This window comes from Penicillium hispanicum (genome assembly GCF_028827665.1).
Source record: "Penicillium hispanicum strain IBT 35686 chromosome Unknown utg000001l_segment0_segment0, whole genome shotgun sequence".
Classification (NCBI taxonomy): domain Eukaryota; kingdom Fungi; phylum Ascomycota; class Eurotiomycetes; order Eurotiales; family Aspergillaceae; genus Penicillium; species Penicillium hispanicum.
Window position 1 is genome coordinate 1636461 of NW_026623193.1, and position 18466 is coordinate 1654926.

At 51.1% G+C, this 18466-nt stretch overlaps 12 protein-coding genes across 12 annotated transcripts; 5 read left to right on the plus strand and 7 right to left on the minus strand.

The window, feature by feature from the left end:
• Positions 1–177: 177 nt before the first annotated feature.
• racA (putative Rho GTPase Rac) lies at positions 178–1142 on the plus strand (the record flags this gene model as incomplete). The annotated part of the gene is made up of 6 exons (XM_056939857.1): positions 178–210; positions 279–311; positions 398–456; positions 555–735; positions 790–1022; positions 1079–1142. 6 exons carry the CDS (start codon positions 178–180, stop codon positions 1140–1142), a joined length of 603 nt encoding a protein of 200 aa, XP_056804137.1.
• A 609-nt stretch (positions 1143–1751) lies between these two features.
• On the minus strand, positions 1752–2818 carry N7459_000673 (RNA-binding protein; the record flags this gene model as incomplete). The annotated part of the gene is made up of 3 exons (XM_056939858.1): positions 1752–1998; positions 2072–2303; positions 2377–2818. 3 exons carry the CDS (start codon positions 2816–2818, stop codon positions 1752–1754), a joined length of 921 nt encoding a protein of 306 aa, XP_056804138.1.
• Positions 2819–3252: 434 nt separating this feature from the next.
• On the minus strand, positions 3253–4360 carry N7459_000674 (uncharacterized protein; the record flags this gene model as incomplete). The annotated part of the gene is made up of 5 exons (XM_056939859.1): positions 3253–3434; positions 3498–3550; positions 3617–3715; positions 3784–3961; positions 4036–4360. The coding sequence occupies 5 exons, from the start codon at positions 4358–4360 to the stop codon at positions 3253–3255; spliced, it is 837 nt and encodes a 278-aa protein (XP_056804139.1).
• A 338-nt stretch (positions 4361–4698) lies between these two features.
• N7459_000675 (uncharacterized protein) lies at positions 4699–6347 on the plus strand (the record flags this gene model as incomplete). The annotated part of the gene is made up of 5 exons (XM_056939860.1): positions 4699–4785; positions 4848–5097; positions 5162–5591; positions 5656–6192; positions 6248–6347. 5 exons carry the CDS (start codon positions 4699–4701, stop codon positions 6345–6347), a joined length of 1404 nt encoding a protein of 467 aa, XP_056804140.1.
• Positions 6348–6414: 67 nt separating this feature from the next.
• Positions 6415–7581, minus strand: N7459_000676 (cytochrome oxidase assembly protein SHY1; the record flags this gene model as incomplete). Its single annotated transcript, XM_056939861.1, has 4 exons — positions 6415–6514; positions 6595–6700; positions 6759–7271; positions 7347–7581. 4 exons carry the CDS (start codon positions 7579–7581, stop codon positions 6415–6417), a joined length of 954 nt encoding a protein of 317 aa, XP_056804141.1.
• A 229-nt stretch (positions 7582–7810) lies between these two features.
• N7459_000677 (UBX domain-containing protein) lies at positions 7811–9350 on the plus strand (the record flags this gene model as incomplete). The annotated part of the gene is made up of 5 exons (XM_056939862.1): positions 7811–7895; positions 7952–8004; positions 8069–8187; positions 8262–9234; positions 9297–9350. 5 exons carry the CDS (start codon positions 7811–7813, stop codon positions 9348–9350), a joined length of 1284 nt encoding a protein of 427 aa, XP_056804142.1.
• Positions 9351–9651: 301 nt separating this feature from the next.
• On the minus strand, positions 9652–10336 carry N7459_000678 (coiled-coil-helix-coiled-coil-helix domain-containing protein; the record flags this gene model as incomplete). The annotated part of the gene is made up of 3 exons (XM_056939863.1): positions 9652–9684; positions 9755–10010; positions 10122–10336. The coding sequence occupies 3 exons, from the start codon at positions 10334–10336 to the stop codon at positions 9652–9654; spliced, it is 504 nt and encodes a 167-aa protein (XP_056804143.1).
• Positions 10337–10740: 404 nt separating this feature from the next.
• N7459_000679 (Sas10/Utp3/C1D family protein) lies at positions 10741–11638 on the minus strand (the record flags this gene model as incomplete). The annotated part of the gene is made up of 4 exons (XM_056939864.1): positions 10741–10820; positions 10870–11185; positions 11237–11403; positions 11458–11638. The coding sequence occupies 4 exons, from the start codon at positions 11636–11638 to the stop codon at positions 10741–10743; spliced, it is 744 nt and encodes a 247-aa protein (XP_056804144.1).
• Positions 11639–12050: 412 nt separating this feature from the next.
• Positions 12051–13388, plus strand: N7459_000680 (ketopantoate reductase family protein; the record flags this gene model as incomplete). The annotated part of the gene is made up of 1 exon (XM_056939865.1): positions 12051–13388. One exon carries the CDS (start codon positions 12051–12053, stop codon positions 13386–13388), a length of 1338 nt encoding a protein of 445 aa, XP_056804145.1.
• A 67-nt stretch (positions 13389–13455) lies between these two features.
• Positions 13456–14998, minus strand: N7459_000681 (uncharacterized protein; the record flags this gene model as incomplete). The annotated part of the gene is made up of 5 exons (XM_056939866.1): positions 13456–13774; positions 13834–13945; positions 14010–14127; positions 14203–14787; positions 14858–14998. 5 exons carry the CDS (start codon positions 14996–14998, stop codon positions 13456–13458), a joined length of 1275 nt encoding a protein of 424 aa, XP_056804146.1.
• A 377-nt stretch (positions 14999–15375) lies between these two features.
• Positions 15376–16352, plus strand: coq4 (ubiquinone biosynthesis protein COQ4; the record flags this gene model as incomplete). Its single annotated transcript, XM_056939867.1, has 2 exons — positions 15376–15595; positions 15715–16352. The coding sequence occupies 2 exons, from the start codon at positions 15376–15378 to the stop codon at positions 16350–16352; spliced, it is 858 nt and encodes a 285-aa protein (XP_056804147.1).
• A 265-nt stretch (positions 16353–16617) lies between these two features.
• On the minus strand, positions 16618–17284 carry N7459_000683 (DNA-binding protein; the record flags this gene model as incomplete). The annotated part of the gene is made up of 4 exons (XM_056939868.1): positions 16618–16961; positions 17046–17056; positions 17115–17215; positions 17261–17284. 4 exons carry the CDS (start codon positions 17282–17284, stop codon positions 16618–16620), a joined length of 480 nt encoding a protein of 159 aa, XP_056804148.1.
• Positions 17285–18466: the final 1182 nt, after the last annotated feature.

Here is an 18466-nt window from a genome sequence, read left to right on the forward strand (position 1 = left end):
CTCCACTCTCTTTTCCTCCCCCTCTTTCCCCTAGCTTCGCTCTCCAAGTCTCCGTCCCCTGAAGCTTACCACCCATCCAGACTTCAACATCCTTCCCCCCCCCTGGTTATCGCTCATTGCCATTCGGACCGACTCCCTTATCGCCGCCCCATTTCAGTGTACATACTTTGCACGATAATGGCAACGGGTCCGGCTACTCAATCGCTGAAGGTCAGTACTTGGAATCCTCTTCAAGGAGCGAGAAAACAATGGGGCTGGCAGTTAACTAGCGAACGCAGTGCGTGGTGACAGGTGACGGTGCTGTGGGCAAAGTCAGTATTTCCACCTAACCTTCCTCGCCCCCAAAGACGTCACCCACGATGGTCAATACTGACTGGAAACCTCGATTGCTCTCTAGACATGTCTTCTGATATCCTATACAACGAATGCCTTTCCTGGGGAGTACATCCCGACCGTGTCCGTCTTCCCACAATCCCGTTCTCTTGCTTATCTCCGTCTTCGCGGCTGCACGCAAGTAGTCTTCAATGACGGACGTGCGCTGATACAGACCACAGCTTCGACAACTACACGGCGAGTGTGATGGTCGATGGCCGGCCGATCAGCTTGGGTCTATGGGATACCGCGGGACAAGAAGATTACGACCGTCTCAGACCGCTATCGTACCCGCAAACCGACGTCTTCCTGATCTGCTTCTCGATCGTCAGCCCACCATCTTTCGATAACGTCAAAGCCAAGGTACGGCACGCGCTTCGACCAATATTCGTCGCAGTGAACTGACTCCTACTCCAGTGGTTTCCCGAGATCGAACATCACGCCCCTAGCGTCCCTATCATCCTCGTCGGCACCAAACTCGACCTGAGAGACGACCGCGCAACCACAGAAGCCCTCCGAGCCCGCAAGATGGAGCCCGTCTCGTACGAGCAGGCTTTGGCCGTGGCCAAGGAAATCCGCGCACATAAGTACTTGGAATGCTCGGCACTGACACAGCGCAACCTGAAGAGTGTGTTTGATGAAGCTATCCGGTATGTCTCTGGCCTGGGCGTTTAGAATTAAAGGCATCGTACGCTGACTGTCCTAGGGCTGTTCTCAATCCTCGCCCTCTCGCAAAGTCCGGGCGGAAGAACAAATGCATGATCTTGTAGGGGTACCGTCGCTGTGCATGGCCTCTTCCCTTTTTTTTCTCTCGTATGCTATAATGAATAATATATAGTTAATACGGCGTCCGGGTAGCCAGAGGCTTTCTTGGGCCTCTTGATGAATCCATTGACTGTTTTTATTGGGGAACCCAGTTTTGGGCTTATTGCATTTGCTTTGCACAAGCCTTCTTGTCTGTCGTGATTCAGGAACTAGGCAATTCCTAGCGTTGCGTTGCGTTCTCCGCGTTCTCCCCCCTCAAGGTTCCATCCCTTCTTGTCGTCCAGTATCATCAATTCTTGATCCACACCGTTTTGGTTGATTGTAGTGGGACCTTATAAGACATGATATTTAACTGGTTAGGAAGCGACTGAAGATGACGTGGGGCGAGCGTTTCCAACAGAACACAGGGAATTGGTATATTCTATCAAATCAAAATATACAACAGACTTTTCATGTACTTAAGACGTACCGCAACGTCAAGGATCAAGACAACTTGGGAGCTGGATCATCAATCAAGATTAGATGCAGATGAGAATCGCAACAAAAGATCATCCATACGCGAGTCCAGATGGCCATTGGACCCATCCATACGAGGACACAGTCCCCACTGGAATTTACCACATCCGCGGCCGGCGGCTGGGGTGCACACCAGCGTACTTGTCGTCCTCCTCATTGCCACCGTCAACACCAACGGCGTTGGCACCAGAGGCCTCAGCCCCAACCGGTTTCGCCTTCTTGTCGTGCTTCTTCTTGTCCTTGTTAATCTCCTTGGCATTCCGCTGGCGCTCGTCGAGAAGCTTCTCGTTCTTGGCCTGGATCTTGGCCTTGCGATGCTCGGATTTATTACCACCACCGCCGGCACTGTATCACCATGTTAGTGGATTAATTGAATTGACCTCATCCCTTTTCAAAAGAGGAACCAAAGAGGACTCACGTCAGCTCCACGTTGATACGCCGAGGCGGGTACTTGCCATCGTCGAAGGTGGAGTGGTGGTACAGCTTAAGACAAGTCTTCATGCGATCGTAGTTGTCAAATTCAATGAATGCAAAGCCACGGCATCTGTTCTTGGGGTCGTCTTTCTTGGTTGCGACTCGCACCTCTGCAGGAGGATTCTTTTCGAAATGCTTTGTAAGGGACTCCGTGTTCGCCGAGTAGGGCAGGTTGCCTGGATGCGCAATCGTGGATTAGCATCGATAGAGTACCTCGGTTCGACCTGTTGTAAGGAAGGAACCACGCACCGACGAAGCAGATAAATCGGGAGTTCTTCTGCACGGTTTCCTCGTCCTGCTCATTGGAGGCCTCGGCGTCTTCATTGACAGACTCTTCCTGAGTAGGCTCCGGTTTGTTGTCGCCCTGCGAGCTGGCCTTCTTCTTCTTTTTGTTGTTGTTGTACTTCTTGTCCTTTCTCTCCTTCTTTTCCTTCCTTGCTTCTGGGTCCAAATTGCTTGCGGAAGCAGACGCGCTCTGCTCCTTACGTCTTTGCTTTTCCTCCTTCTTCCTCGCCTTCTTTTCATCCCGCTCGATCTTCCACCTTTGTTTCATCTCTTTCTTCTCCTTCTTCTCCTTCGCTTCTTCCCGGGATGGAGCGGGTTCGGTTTCGTCCTTCTTCATCTTCTTGCCCTCAGGCGCAATCGTTTCCTCGGTGGCATTATCCACGAGCTTGCGTTTCTTGTCGCCCATTTTGGGACCGTGTTCAAGGTTCCACGCAGGATTGGGAGATAAAATGAATGAGGTAACAAGATGTTCCGGAATGGGTAGGAAACTGTTTGGAGAGATGGGCGAGGCGTCAAGAAAGAGGAAACCTCGTCAAGGATGCGCGATTCCAGTTCCGAAAAAATTGGGCGGAGCCGGGAGAGAAATTTAGTTTTGCCGCCTCACATCGAGGCGGTGAGATGCTACATGTACAACACACACATATTGCTCTCCTGCCTGATGGGGTCATCTTCTCCATCCTTCCCGAACTCCACTGGGCAGCTATGTATACACTGCAAGTACAGTCTGAGTTGCTTGCAATACAAGAGGCCTATTCAAGATGGAATATTGAAGAATCTTGTCTGTCGTTTGCCGGATGAACTGTCCGATAAAACCTGACCATCCCGATTGAGAAAAATAAATTAAAACATCAAGATCTGCACCTGGTTCTTCCCAGTACCGTATCGCTCGCGCAACTCTGGCCTAACAAGTAATCGAAGGAGCGGCAGATGTGTATCCTTCATGTCGAAAATTCCACGCTGTTTCTGATCAACGTGCGATCCATCAATAACGATGCGCTGTAGTTCAGTCACTTTGAGATCTCCTGTTCAGGACAACGGATCAGCAACAGTTTCTGAAGACGAGATAGCTTCGGGGGACTGCTCACCAGAATCGATCAAATCAGATACTCTGGCAGGTGTTCCAGCACCTATGCCCATTCTAAGGCACCGATTAGTCCAACTACCGCCCAAACTCACCGATCTGTAGATGAAAAGAAAGACATACCGCGCACGTTGAAGGAATTGCTTCGCTTCCTCCAGCTTGATATGTTTTGCAAATAGCTTTCCAACAATTGACTCCTTATTTTGGAATGATCGAAGCGATCTATAGGATTATAATGTCAGTCCTGGTACTCATTGAGAGGTATGCACCGAATCTTGTAGTCCTCTTACCGCACAACATCTGCTGCTCTGAGACCAGCAGCAGAGATAACCAGTGTGTGTGGTGTACCCTTCTGTTCTGAAGATTTTGTCAAGTCTGTGCCATTGGGGCTAAACGCCTTGAGGAACTCGGGGAGTTTGTCCAATGACCTGGGCTCAGTGAATGAGGTTGTATCGAGGAAAGCGGAGTCTGCAATCTGTCAAAATCCACCAAGCTCATTCGGTAAAGATCATTCCCAATGATCTCAAACTGACTATGCGTACCTGGGACAGAAAGATCACTTAATTCAACCGCCGACAGCTCCTTGTTCAGCTTCTGCGCTCTTTGCGCAAAGTAATCAGCCAACAACCGCCCATCCATCTTCCCGATTGATTCGTCGATCCCGTCCTTAGAATTCTGCACATTTCCACTTTGCTGAGGTATCTCCTTGTCCTTCTTTGCCTTTTTGCGCTTCTTTTTGTTCGGTCCGTCAGCTGCTGCAGGTGGAATTGCTTCGGGCTTGTCGTTCTTGATCGATTCTTCGGCTTGTCTCTTGCGCTTCTTCTCCAGCTGTCCCGAAAGCCCCTTTTTGGCAGGGTTCTCAGCCATGTTGGGAAAATATTGCAATGCTCTGTATACGACAGAGAGTCTCACAGACAGTTGAAGTAATCTAATGTCAAGTGTCGCCAAAAATCCCGATCAAAAAACCGTGGCTGAGTCAGCGGTTCTTATCGATAACTTCCAAGGTTATCTTTGGAAAGCCAATCAGATGAGAGACCGCAATGTTATGGCCGACGCGCCTCCAACTCTCAACTCATCTGATTCTCGGCGCATTACCTTGCCAGGCTGTGGCAATTTACTCGAAGGACTGGCTTCTTGTACGATGATATAGAGTCGATCTTGGTGCTCCTAGTGCTCTTGCTGCTTCGCATTCTCCAACCTAGGAGATGTCAACACCGAATCCTCGTGGCCGTCGGTCACTACGCAATTCAGGCGTTGGACCCAATACTCCTGGAGAAAGGTCGCTAACAGGAGTGAGTGGTGCATTTTGGGCATGCTAAATATTGCGCGTCCTGCTGAATGAAATCCTCGATAGTTTCAACGTCTTCCAAGTCATACACGATACCCCCTTACCCCAAGTCGCCTCATCACCTCGGTGGCCTTGTCTGCTCAGCGGTCCGCTTCTCAGTACACGCCTGGCGCTCGGGTTCCCACGGTCCCGTCAACCCCGTATGGATTGCGCGCCCAGCAGCAACGAGCTGCGAACACCCCTGCCCGCGATCGGAGACGGAGCGGGCGGATGCAACGAGAGACCACCTTCGATATTCTGAAAAATCTTGGCAGAGGCAGGCACATACCCAGGGCTGCAATACTTTCTGTTGTAAACTCACTAACTGGGGGGACTTTTAGCTCTCGCACCCGTCTCTCAGCCGATTCAATCATCGCCTCAAGAAATCCCCCTGCCAACGGAAGAACCAACGGACGAGATCGAGGAACTGGAAAATGAGCCAGACATTGAATTACCTCGACTCTCACTGCCTATCGAGGAGGTCGAAGAGGAGAGTGCAGAAGCAAGCCCGGAAATGCGTCCGCCTCGAATGTCTCTCGCCTTTGAAGATGATGACATCACCTACCAGTCCATCGAATATCCTCGCCGGGATCTCGCTGACCGAGACCGCGATCGACTGTCCACGGTGAGTCGCATGGCCGGAAGAATCAGTGAGGATTTCGGAGAGGCTCGGTCGGAAAGTGATGATGAAGGCGACGAGACTGGCATCCCAGGTGATGAAGACGATAATGTGGAGGATACAATGATCAGTGGAGCAGACTTTGACCAAGGGTAAGCTACAAGTCACAAATACTTGAATTGTGTACAGTACACCATGTGCTAATACCAAGAACAGTGGAGAGACAGAGGATTTGGGCCGCTTTCATTTTGATATGGATTTTCCATCTCCGAGTGCACCCGCACCTGACGACCCAATGGATGGGCATTCAGAAGAGATAGAAAGCTTCGAACTCGCGGCGCCTGATGTTCAGCCACTAGCTGGCTCACTTCAGTCAGATGATGGGAACGACGCTGGCGGGGACTTTGGATTTGGGCTTAACTTCCCACAAGCGGTATCCCCCAGCCAGACCCCTGGTCTTATTGGCGGCGGACTGCGAGACGATGGTCCTCACGAGCACGGCAAACAAAAGAAATTATCCCGACATGGAATCCCCGTCCCAAACCTGCCTATAGGCGTGACAAAGAGGCTAGCCACCCGCTTTGCACGTACAAGAGCCGGGTCTCAGGTCAAGATTGACAAGGCTGCGCTAGCCGCCATTGAACAGGCATCTTCCTGGTTCTTCGAGCAGGCTAGCCAGGATTTAGCTGCATACTCCAAGCATGCAGGGCGGAAGACAATTGATGAGAATGACGTTACAACGTTGATGAGAAGGTCAGTGCCGTGGACCTGAATAAGAGAATTGTGATGGAGTTGCTGACTTTCTTAGGCAACGCCATATCAATGGTTCAACAACGGTGTTCTCGCTAGCCCAAAAGCATTTGCCTAAAGAACTCCAGCAAGACATGAGACTGGCCATGCCCCCGTGAAGCATTATTCCAACAAGATATCAAACACCACCAATATATGCACGAAGAAAGATGAGATGACTGCGTGTTACCAGTTGCGGTTCTGGCGGACCCGGCGCATGGCCTCATTCGGCTTCTTGCGCACAAGTGTCCACAGCATGATAGATGTGGCTAATGACAGGCCATACCTATGAAGCGTGAGCACCATACTCAGAAAGCGACTGAAGGACAAAAGTGCCAATCCTCGGGTTGAATTGACCTGGCTTACCATGTAAAGATGTACTGAGCGTGGTTGTTTCTCAAATTGACTTCAGCCGCGCGACCAATGGGAATACCCTTGGCTTGGCGATCATACGACTCAATGAGATCGGGCACTGAAGAATTGAATCAGTCTCAGATAAATGAGCAGATGCTTTGAACATGATTCCATACCCATAGTCTCCTCAATCCAAACAGGTTGGCTCCCACTTAACTCGGCCATCTGGTCAATGTCGGGAAAGTAGAACTTCCCATCTGCTGGCTTGTTCTCCGGTGTGAACATATTCTTTTTCCATGGCTCACGGAGCAGTCCTTCTACTGTAACAATTCCTTGCGGTAGGCCAAGTAGCCGGTCCTTTTGGTGCATCAGCTTCCTGGAGATCCACCCCCGGTTTACAAGCACCCGGCTCTGACCATCGCCCCGCTCCAGGGGTGTCACGACCATGAAGCCGTCTTCGCCTTCCCACATGCGAGGTCCGACAAGCATCTCCTTATCATGCTGGAACCTGCCGGTAGCAAAGACACGACGGTAGTCGAACTCGGAGATTGCGTCAGGGTCGACTCGGGGTGGAAGTGGAAGCGGAGGTCTGACCAGCCGGTCCTCGAATTTGGCTACGAGTTTGGTTTTCCAATCGAGACGCTGGACCTGCCATGTGCCTAGCGCAAAGGAAATGATCGGAATCAAGGCTTTATTTTGAGGACATTCGTATGTTAGCATCTGCAGCAATGATCACGCCGAATTGGACAGGTAAAAGGAGGTACCAAGAATAATGAGTCCTGGGCCATGTTTCTGGTTAACCCGCACAAGCTTGGCCGGATGATCCACATTCAGAAGACTTTCGGTCAGCTGGCGGGATTGCATGAACTGACGTCGCTGCTGCAAGCGGCATCTGGCGCAGATGGAATCAAGTTTCCATGCGACGCCAGTGTTTCGGACAGCACGAGTAGGTAGCTTCCGAGGTAGAGTTCTTGATAGAACCGAGGTGAGGGTCCACATGGCAAACACCAGGAATTGCGAACAATGGACAACGGCGAAATAGAAATGGAGTGGATTCAAACAACGAAAGACAAGGCAAGTGAGCGGCATCTCGGATTTTGGGCCGGACTTGGCGGTCACGCGTCCCCGAGCTGCTCTCCGCAGACCAGCAGATTACCTACGTAGGTACCTATTTCATCTTGCTCTAAGCTGAGGCGACACCACGACTGCAAACTTTCAGCATGCAACCATGACAATTTTCTACCAAGGAAGCCTTCAGGATGGCATTGCCCTCGCCATGAGGGAGGCCAAGGCGGTTGTCTGCTTTGTCAGAGGTCGGTGGTCTCCCCGCATTGAGAGATCTAGCCATCTAATCACATTTGACATGCAGACCACGAGCAGCTGAGCTTGACGTGGGAGCAGGATTATTTCTCAGACCCTGAGGTATGGATCCTTGCTCTGAATTGCCTTATATTGTGGGTCTGCTGGTCGCTCATACCTTTGGCAGGTCGTGCAATTACTAGGCGCTAAAACGGTTCTGTTGCGGCTTGCTGCAGGGACACAAGAAGCTGGGTTCCTAACCCCCTTCTGCCCAATATCGAAATTTCCCACTGTCGTGGTCATTCGGTAAGTCAATCCTCGATACGAGGTCTCCAAACAACGTCTTGGTCTTGATCTATGTGCTGACTCGTAGCAAACAGAAACGGCACGTTGCAAGAGTATCTCACCCCAGAGATCTCGAAAGATGACTTCACAAGACGGATCCTAGCGGCTGTAGACAATCATCATACCCCTGGATCGGTTCGCCAATCGCAGAATGACACAGCCGTCTCACCGGGTCGTGCGATGTCTCCTTCGCCAAATATCCTAGCGCCGCATGCACCCGCGCAGGAAACCAGTGCACCTCGATCTCAATATCGAGGTAACATAAACTCAGACAAACGGACTGCAGGCCTCGAGTCGCCCAGCAAGTCTGCATCATCAAAGCGTCAGCCACCACAGGAGCCTGGCGGGAAGCCAATTATCAAGCCAGAAAGAAAAGGAAAAGCTCCTCCAAAGCCAACCCAGCCAAATTCTGGAGATCCTTCTATGCCACCAGTTGAAGAGTTCAGGCGTGGACCTTCCACGCCTCGTGCGCCCCCCGCCCAATATCGACTTCAAGTGCGATTGTTTGATGGAGGCTCCGTACGGTCCAGCTTCTCGCCCAATCAAACGATTCGTACTGATGTGCGCACCTGGCTAGATGAGCAGGTGGCTGATAATCACCAGCCGTACAATCTCAAGCATATATTGACACCTCTGCCCAGCCGAACACTCTCGATCTCCGAGGAATCGCAGACGCTGCGGGACTTGGGTCTCGGTTCAACCGCAACCTTAGTCATGGTCCCTGTTCAATCATACACAGAAGCTTACGCAACTGCCGGTGCCAGCTTACCTGTACGTGGCATTTCTGCCGTCTACAATGTAGTCTCATCTGTTGCAAGCACGGCCACTGGCGTTGTGCGATCATTGCTTGAATATGGCCAAAGTATAACGGCTGAAGACCCGTCTTCCTCACCACCTGCAGCATCTTCAGGGAATACTCGACATCAGCAACAAGCCGGGCCAAATATTCGAACCTTGAGAGACCAGCAGAATGATCGACACGACAATCAGCTCTATAACGGGAACCAGGTAAGCTACCTCAAGTGAGATGGCGCATTGGATTGAAATCACTAATTGAGTCTGGGCTTTAGCTGAATTTCCAGCCGCGAAACCGACAGGACACAGATGACCAAGATGGCGACTAGCGTGTGTCGATTACTTTATATGTTGCATATCAAGTCACCCAATTACAAAATGCAAGAAAAGAAAACCAAATTACTTCATCATGGAAGGGAGTGAGCTCTGTGAGCTTGTGCTTGAATGTTCAGCCGTTTTGTACGAGTAGGACATGCTTCTCAATGACCTGAAGACATCACAGATGGTGTTCGACTTTGAGGGTGGGGAGAGAGATATGTAGAGTACAGGAAGGCGATACCAAAGTCGCACATTCGTTTAGGGGATCGAAGGTGGGGAGGTATCCACGAACACGGCCGATTATGAAGACGCCTAGTACGGTTTGGCAGCAGCCTGGCAAGCCTTCTATATGGTTGTTAGTGATTCATAGACAATACAAGGAGCTTTGTAGCTACGAATTCAAGGGTAAACGTACCAGCTGATCCAAGTACCACCCACAGATGCTCATATTGCCCTGGTTCTCATCCATGCATTTGCGGAAGTTGCGCACATCCGTCTCGCAGGCGGGGTTCTCCCACGAGCTTTGAGTGGCGCTGGACTGCCATAGTCCGTTGTCCATAGCCTGTGGCTGGGCAGGAGGAGCCTGCTGGGGCTCGGCGGGAGCGCTGGAGCCACCCCCGCTGAAGAGGCCACCAATCGCATGGCCGATAGAAGAGCCAACGGCAACACCCCTGTACAACAAGCGAGTTGTGAGCCGAGTTTCTTCCAACAACAGTCAAGAAAAGACCCGACATGGGGACTTCCCGAGTTGAAAAACAACAGTAAGAACCACAAGGACTTACGCTGCGGTGGACGCCATCTGGCCAAACAGACCGGGACCAGCGCTCTGCTGGGGAGGAGCTTGCATGGGAGGAGCATGTTGCTGTGGCGAGTGAGCGGCAGTAGAGTGAGGCTGCTGCTGCTGGGGAGCGGGCGCCGGCCTGGCAGGAGCCGCAGTAGGACGGGTAGGGGCGCTTCGCGCGGGAGTAGGAGCAGCACGACGTTGTTGGCGAGGCATTTTGAGATATGAAGGTGGTGAACGGAGTAGGCGTATCCGAATTGGCCAGAAGAAGTGAAATGCCCAGGTAGATATATTATTGGCGACCAAGTGGAGACGATTGGAAGACGCTAGAAGCTGACTCAGGGGACGGGCAAACTCCGATGCAAACTCATGCCAATTATGCACAGCCTGATTGGTCAGACTATGTCACATGAGTCTGTCATACGAACCCATGGACTGTACATATATGTGCCTACATTGCAATAACGGGTAGATAGATTACTGTACTTGCGGAAATTACGGGAATAGGGAATCCATGATGCTCCAGTGAGAGTTGTTGGGTATCTAAAGTCGTGCTGATTTACATCAAGGGATGGAATGGTGGCCACACTGCCAGTTTCAGATCATCCTCATCGTCTGTCTCAAATTCCCCGATCCCCGACTATCCGATGAGGCTGCTCTGCAAGGTGGGTGAGAACCTCATGCCGGAGGATATGGTTGACTGCCGTGGTTTAGAGGGTTGTCGCTTGGCGTGCCTCATGCTTCCTTACGGGCTTTTCGGGCCTTTGCCTTCTTTTGCCGTCTCTGCTGTTTTTGTGCATCGCGACCAGCTCCTCCAAGCCTCCGTTGCTTCTTGGCTGTCTTGAAACCCTTGTTCTGCGTCTCAGTCTCAGTCGCCTCTGCTCTGTCCGATTGAGAAGAATGGGCAGCTTCTGTATCCACCTCTACATTTTCCTTCGAGTCAGACTCGGAATCGTTGCTGGGAACAGCCTTTCTTTTAGCCAGCATGGCAGCTTTGAATTGGGCTCGTGCCCTCTCCTTGGCCTCTCTCTCAGCCCTCTCCAGGTCAATTTTGTCATTACCCGCCTTGTCATATATTAGTCGTTGATTGAGCGTCTGTAACTCATTAGAACTTACAAGGCCGTGCTTAATGAATCGATTGGCAGCCGCCTTATCGAGTGTCATAGTCCGTTGTTCAGACTCAGTTTCCAGGCCCTTGATCTTGTCAAAGTATTGTTTCACGCGGGTGAGTTCTCGGAACACAGGATGTTGTTTCGCGTCGATGCCGTGAAGTCGTAAGAAAGCTTGAAAATGGTCAGACAAAGTTTGGGTGAATGCCCAAGGGGGGTTCTGCATACAGAAGATTAATGATTCCAAAGTGTAGGTGATCAGCACGTGAAGCTTGGCCTTATCTAGCACTGGTAAATTCTTGGACGTTTGGGGTAAGGAATGAGCCAGAAAAGGCTCAAGGACTTCTTCTAGGTCATCCACCTGATCATCCAGCTGCTCCAGCAGCGGCAGTAGTGCTGATGTGTCCATGGCGTTGTTCAGTGCAAGATGGAATGTCCACAGGTGCTTTCAAAAATATTAAACCCGGTGGAAGTTAGGCGGTGTGGACAGGCGGTGAAGAACCGGACCCCTATTATTTGGCCAAGGCTCCTTGCGGGCATTACATTGCTATTCCAGTCATTGTCTCTAATGGGCGCTAAAGACTCCAGGGTGCTGGCAATGTCACAATGCAGCTCTGAGATCCTGTCACAATAACTGGAGTCAATTTCTTGTCGCCACTGATTTATTGTCCAACTCGGGTCCGTCATTCGGGGGACGCTTGCCCCGACCCCCAATCGCCGTGTTGCAAATACTCGGACGCCGCCCGCTACAGCGAGGTGGGCTTGTCCAATTTCGTCTTTTATCTCGGCCCCAAGTCGTTGAAGGAATAGCATCCCGGTATATGTCAACGTGGATGCAGGATGTGGATGAGCTTTCCCACGACCCCGGCAAGCCCCGATTGTCAGGACGAGTGCACATCCTCGGAATCGGCAACGTAGGGTGTTTTGTCGCCCATGCCCTGGCTTCCCGGCAGTCCCCGCCTCCTATCACTCTACTGCTGCACCATCCTGGCTTCTATGAGTCATTTTGCCAAAAGAAAAAAACCATCTCCATCGAGTACAACGGCCTTGTCGACAACTCCACAGGATTCGATATTGAGGTTCGGGCTAATGGAGCATGGCACGCAGCTCCCTCTTTGGGAAATCCAGACGATGGATCTGAATTCGGAGCCGAAGATCTCGCGCCTGCTGATAACACAGATGATGGGCATATTGAGTGTTTGATTGTCTGCACCAAGGCGAACCTCTCAAGAAACGCTATTCGGAATGTTCGTCATCGCTTGAACTCAGACTCGACTATTCTTCTGTTGCAAAATGGTGTGGGTGTCATCGAACTTCTCAACAAAGAGGTGTTCCCGGACCCACAAACCCGGCCAAACTATATGCAGGGTATCTTCAGTCACGGCCTCATGAAGCGAGAACAGTTCAAAATTCTCCATAAGGGCGTTGGAACAATGATTATCAGCCCTACTGTCAACGACCAGACTCCTCTAATCCAGGCAGATAAAGACGAGCACTGGGCACCCTCAACAAAGTACTTGCTTCGCCTCTTGACCCTCACACCTTCTCTTATCGCTACGGCTGACACCCCTGCCGGTCTTCTTCAGTGGCAGCTGGAGAAATTAGCCGTGAACTGCATCATCAACCCACTAACTGCGCTCAGCGACTGCAAAAATGGTGACATCCTCTATTTGATGAGCTGCACTCGTGTTATGCGATTGCTCCTTTTTGAAATTTCAAGTGTTATCTGTGCACTACCTGAACTCCAAGGAGTGCCCGGAATTGAGGCCAGGTTCTCTCCGGAGCGTCTACGCCGACAAGTAATCGATGTTGCCGCGAAAACAGGCGCAAACACCAGCTCGATGGCCCAAGACATGAAAAATCGCAATAGTACAGAAATCGACTTTATGAATGGCTGGATCGTGCGTCGAGGCGAGGAGTTGGGTATCAAATGCGTGTTGAATTACATGATCCAGCACTTGGTCACCACGAAATCGATGATCAAGAAACGGGACGAAGCCAAGGCAATCCCTATTGAGTACGGCAATCTGCTTAGTTTCAAAGAAACCCAACGGAATGAAAAGACTCCAGATTATTCGGACACACCAGATGATGTGGAGACACGAAAGAATGAAGATTCCTGGGGCTATGATTCACCGCGAAACTCCTTTGAACGTTAATGCGACATTGGCGATTTCTGCCCGTGGAAACGAACCTCAGATCGCCTGTCTGTCTCCTGAATGAGTTCTAAAGAGTCACCTTTGAAGCGGACTCACAAATGTCCTTGATTTGTCTCCATCGCCGCAACAGCGTCTCTGCCTTCTGGCGATGTGCTTTTACAATGGCATCAGACTCCATAGCAGTCCCTATAGCCTTTATGGCCGTCTCCGCCTCTCCCGCATAGATTCGAAGCCAGTCCTGGATAATCGCCTCTGTCTTTGCTTCATCCATGCCCTGTGCTGAGCCTTCGAGTACATAATTTCTCCAGTCTTCCTCTTTCATGTACTTTAAGCACGCTGCCATCACTGTACGGTAGCAGACACCTTCGGAGGTGGCTCGATACTCACTGTTATATATCAGTCACATGGTTATACTAAACAAAGTCAACAGTCATTCATTGCGTACCCATAGTATTGGTGAAGCCACAATTCCTCCTCCTCGGATTTACCGATGTTACGAAGGACAACGTCGTCAAGGTAGATGCAGTCCGACTCGTTTTTTTCCAGAAAAAACCCGTCTGGAAGTATGCATGAGTTGAATGTCGCAAAATAAGCGCCCCAGAATAAGGATAAAAAGCTCACATTCGGCCAAGAGGAAATCATTGGGGTGACTTCCGTAGCTCATGTAGACCTCCTCGCCCTCGTGATAGTTCTCAGTGGCTCGAAGCGTATATTCATTCTCATCAAATTTCACATCGCACTGGATTTGTGCCAACATGAGCTACTGAGACAATGAAATAAAGGGCCGAGGAGAGTAAAATAGATCATAACATACCTCAACATCAGAGTGGTTGAAATAATCGGCGAAGGGTAACAAAGCCATGGCATCATTCCGATCCTCCGGTGGCTCCTGACTCGGTCCAACCCAGTAGAAGCTCCGGGTGTTGAGAATGAGCCAGTAATAGGAAAATGTCTTCCAATCAGTCTCAGGCAAGGCAGACACTACGTCCGTCCATGCTTTGCGTAGCCGATGTTCCTGCTGTAGGACCAGATTCTGGTGCTCACTCTCGTACTTTTTCGTATTCGGCTTTTTGACAATGGTATTCCAGAGACCCGAGATACAAGGTGTGAGGAGGTTTTTCTGCGGTGAAGATGCATTGGCAGGGCTATCTGGCCATTTCAGGCCGCCTAGCTCAGTTGGCCAGAGCATTGGCAGGCTGTCTTCGAAGTCCTGGCGAGTTGGCCAAGTCTGGAACCACAGTGTGTATTTCTCCAGGGCTTCTTTACCTCCGTGGGTGAGGAATGCTGCAAGGATGGCTTGTACGGCCGTGCCAGTCGGAAATTGCTCTCTGAATGAGTCCGGGAGATCGTCCACGGTCATGATCACCTTGGTTGGAACCCGTACTACTGCTTCTCCTTTCTGATAGAGAGAATATGATCACGGTCAGACCTTCGGCAGTGTAGCATCGGGTGGTTGTTGGGTCTCCTACTTTGATCTGACGAGTGGCTATCATGCCTAGTCCGCGCCCTGGGAAACGCGCCGGCGTGACCCCGTTGACGATCACTCCTTGGTCGAGAGCCCACTCAGTGAAAGCCTCATGATTGTGACCGGGCCACCACTCTGGCTTCATTTTGAACAAGAAAGCCTATTCTTGTCTCAGGCAATCAAAACAGGGGTTCTGTGTCTATTAGGGCGTATAGTGAGCACAGGGAAAGGAGTCGAACTCACTGAGCGTCTTAATAAAGAGCTTCTGTGTATCGAGGTCAAGAATATGCTACAGGCGCAGAGATACAGGGTCCATGATTTCAGAGCAGCCCGTGACCATTGAAACTCGTCACAGCTCACAGTTGGTGACGATCAACATTGCAAGCTGAGTGGCGGATGTTTTTTTATCGATAACCTGCTTATCGCCCACTACGGTAGCCCGTAGTGTCCTCACGCGTCATCTTCCCGACTGTCGTACGATTCATGGCGAGAGCTTGATTCATGCAACGACACTCCTAGGAGATGGAATTCACCAGGTCAATGTTAGGCGGCCATGGAGCTTACCGAATTCGAGTCTCGGTCATATCAACCCCTTCACCTTTTGTCTGTGCTGTGCGGCCTTTCTCAGTTCTCAATCGCCCGCCGCCGAGTTATCCTGGCCATGTCCCATTAACAACCATTGAGCGCGGCGCTCTTGCCGTTGGATCAGCCATTGGATCACTAATAAATCCTCGGAGAGCAGGTAAATAGCCTCTTCCTTTCATTCAGCAGTGTCTGCATGGCATGTTGATCAACTCGTCCAACTACAAAGACTACAAAACAACTAGCTACTGACATGGAAACTATTAGACCTCATTGCAGCTCTCGGAGAGGCAACTGCAACGCCGTACTTTATTTACCGTCTTCGAGATGCCATGCTCTCTGATTCCACCGGCCGCCGCATCCTGCGCAACCGTCCCCGCATTACCTCCGAGACTCTTCAGATGTCCCATCTCCGCACTCTCCCCGAGAACTCTGTAGGTCGAACGTACGCCAAGTGGCTTGACCGAGAAGGTGTATCCCCAGATACGCGAGATTCAGTTCAATACATTGATGACGAAGAATGCGCCTATGTCATGCAACGTTACCGGGAGTGCCACGATTTCTACCACGCAGTGACGGGCCTTCCAATCTTCGTTGAGGGAGAGTTGGCGTTGAAAGCGTTGGAGTTCCTGAACACACTGCTGCCTATGACTGGACTCAGCCTCTTTGCGTTTGTCCGCATGAAACCTGCTGAAAAAGAGCGCTTCTTGTCATTGCACCTGCCATGGGCTGTGCGCAGTGGGCTGAGCAGCAAAGAGCTTATCAATGTTTACTGGGAAGAGGTGCTGGAGCAAGACGTCGATGAGTTGCGCATGCAACTGAATATTGAGCAGCCACCCGATCTGCGAGAGATTCGAAGGATGATCCAACGGCAGAAGAAACGAGAGAGGGAGAAGCAGCAGCAGATGACGCACTGACTACCCTAGGCCAGTCGGGGTGGTTGGCTTTCCTATTTCAATGCGTGTATTATCACCTTATAATGTAAAGGATATCCCCCCAATCGCGATGAGTATGTGAGATTGCCTGGATAAGAAATAAGTGCCCAGACCGCAGCGCTTGCAGTAGCGTTCCAGTCTTTTGAGACCAGCATCTGTGACAATTAGGTGAGATATATTAGGAGGAAGAATGTAGAATAAAAAGAAATACCAAGCTGATGAGAAGTTACTGCGCACTCATAAATCGTTACAGGTCAAGTAGATCGTCATCGTCGTCCCAGCCACCTTTGCGCCGACTGATCACTATTTTGTGTCCTTCTTCCTCCTTGCGCTGGTTCTCTGCCACTGCATTGAGGAGCTCCTTCAGCTGCTCCTCGGTGACCTTCTGGCGCAACTGGCCAGTTTGAGCGAGCATAATGAGCCTGTTCTCAATGTCGATGGCACGTGTTTCCTTGACAAGGCGGATGCGGCCTAAGCGATCTGCGGCGGCGGGGTCAAGGATCTGGTTCATGATGGCGGCGCGGCGTTCGACTGGGGGAAAGATGGAGTCAGAGAATGCAGACGGGAGATGTGGCTTGTGTTCATTTTGGGCTATAAATGAGGAGCGGACCGGCGAGTGGTTGCGATGTTTACCACCTGGTGGATATTGTGGACGGTTGGAAGATGGTCACCTACATTCAGCTTGCCTGGAGTGTGTCCGTTAGTTTAGAGGATGCATAGTCTTATCAATAAGACCGTACTTACTTCTGCTGTTCCTGTTGATTGCTATCCTGGCTAGCACCTCCACGCGATCCGCCCTGCTGCTGGAGCTGGGCAAGACGAGCGCGCCTGATCTGTCTCGCATTCTGAGCGTTTGAAATTAACAGTCACAATATAAACTGGGAACTCACCTCCTCCAGCTCTGCGTCCGCCATGTTGTAACTGTGTACCGGAGAGAGTGTAAGAGAAGATCGAGGTTAAGGTTGGACGGCGGAGTTGAAAGGCAAAGATTGAGTGCGCCACCCCACTCGGGCCGCCTGAGGCTGCCACGCGGGGAATCCGGGCCTGACGGCCGCCTCTAGATCAAGATGTGCAAATAATATCGACGGGTTTCATGAACTTGGCTTCTCAGGTGGGTGGGGGTCTGTTTGAATGCGAGGCATAGCATATCCCTCCCAAGGTAGCTCGGAAGTTGCTTATCGGAGCACGCATCTGTACTTGATACTTGACGAGTGTCGGTGAAATATCGGGAGTGCTACTGCTTTAACAAAAAGCACAAGGTCTCAGTAGATTAGCAAGTAGAAAGTATAAACTCGTTGCGAAAACGCACAAACAGCGCGAGATCCTTGAAGGACGCGTCCGAAGCCGCACCGGGGGCCGCTGCTGTGCCCCCTGAGTCTGAGTGGCTATGCGACTGAATAATAGGTACCATTTACAGTTCAGTGTGATTCTACGACTTTTGAGAACGATAGACCACATACTGTAGGCATGTCCTGGAAATTCGAGTTTCCGGAGTGACGAACAAAGTTATACTAGTGACTTTATAGTACAATAACTATATTCCGTCTCGCGTGGTCCTCATGCACACCAGACCTTGCCCATGCGGGTTTGTGGAGATCGAGGCCAAGTCCTGGTGCTGTCAGGCGTCCCAAGAAAGCCGATCATATCTGCCCATTGATTTCCCCAGAACACATGGAGACGCACTCCAGGACTGAATTTGGAAACGACCGATGTCGTAGATCCAACCGATTCGTCACCTCGAGCGAGCCGATCACCTGCGTCCGGCGTGATCGCATGACTAAGCGCGCTTGTTCGCCTCCGGGCTCAACGCTGCCACCCCCAACCTCGTCTCGACTCTCGCACTTCGTCGGCGGATGCTGCCCACCCGAGTCGATTGATCTTCTCTCTGCCTTTCTTTTTGTCGATCCTTTCTGCCTCATTTGCTCCTGTCGAGTCGGCTATCTCTTCCATCTGCCGACCTCCCTAAACGCTTGCGGGGACCGCTATCTCCGATCATATCCCTCGACTCTGTGAATGGCTTCGGCACCTCACTGTTGACTAGGGTGCGTCTGGATGTGATTCTATGTTTGCGGCCAATCGGAAAGATATCGCCCACC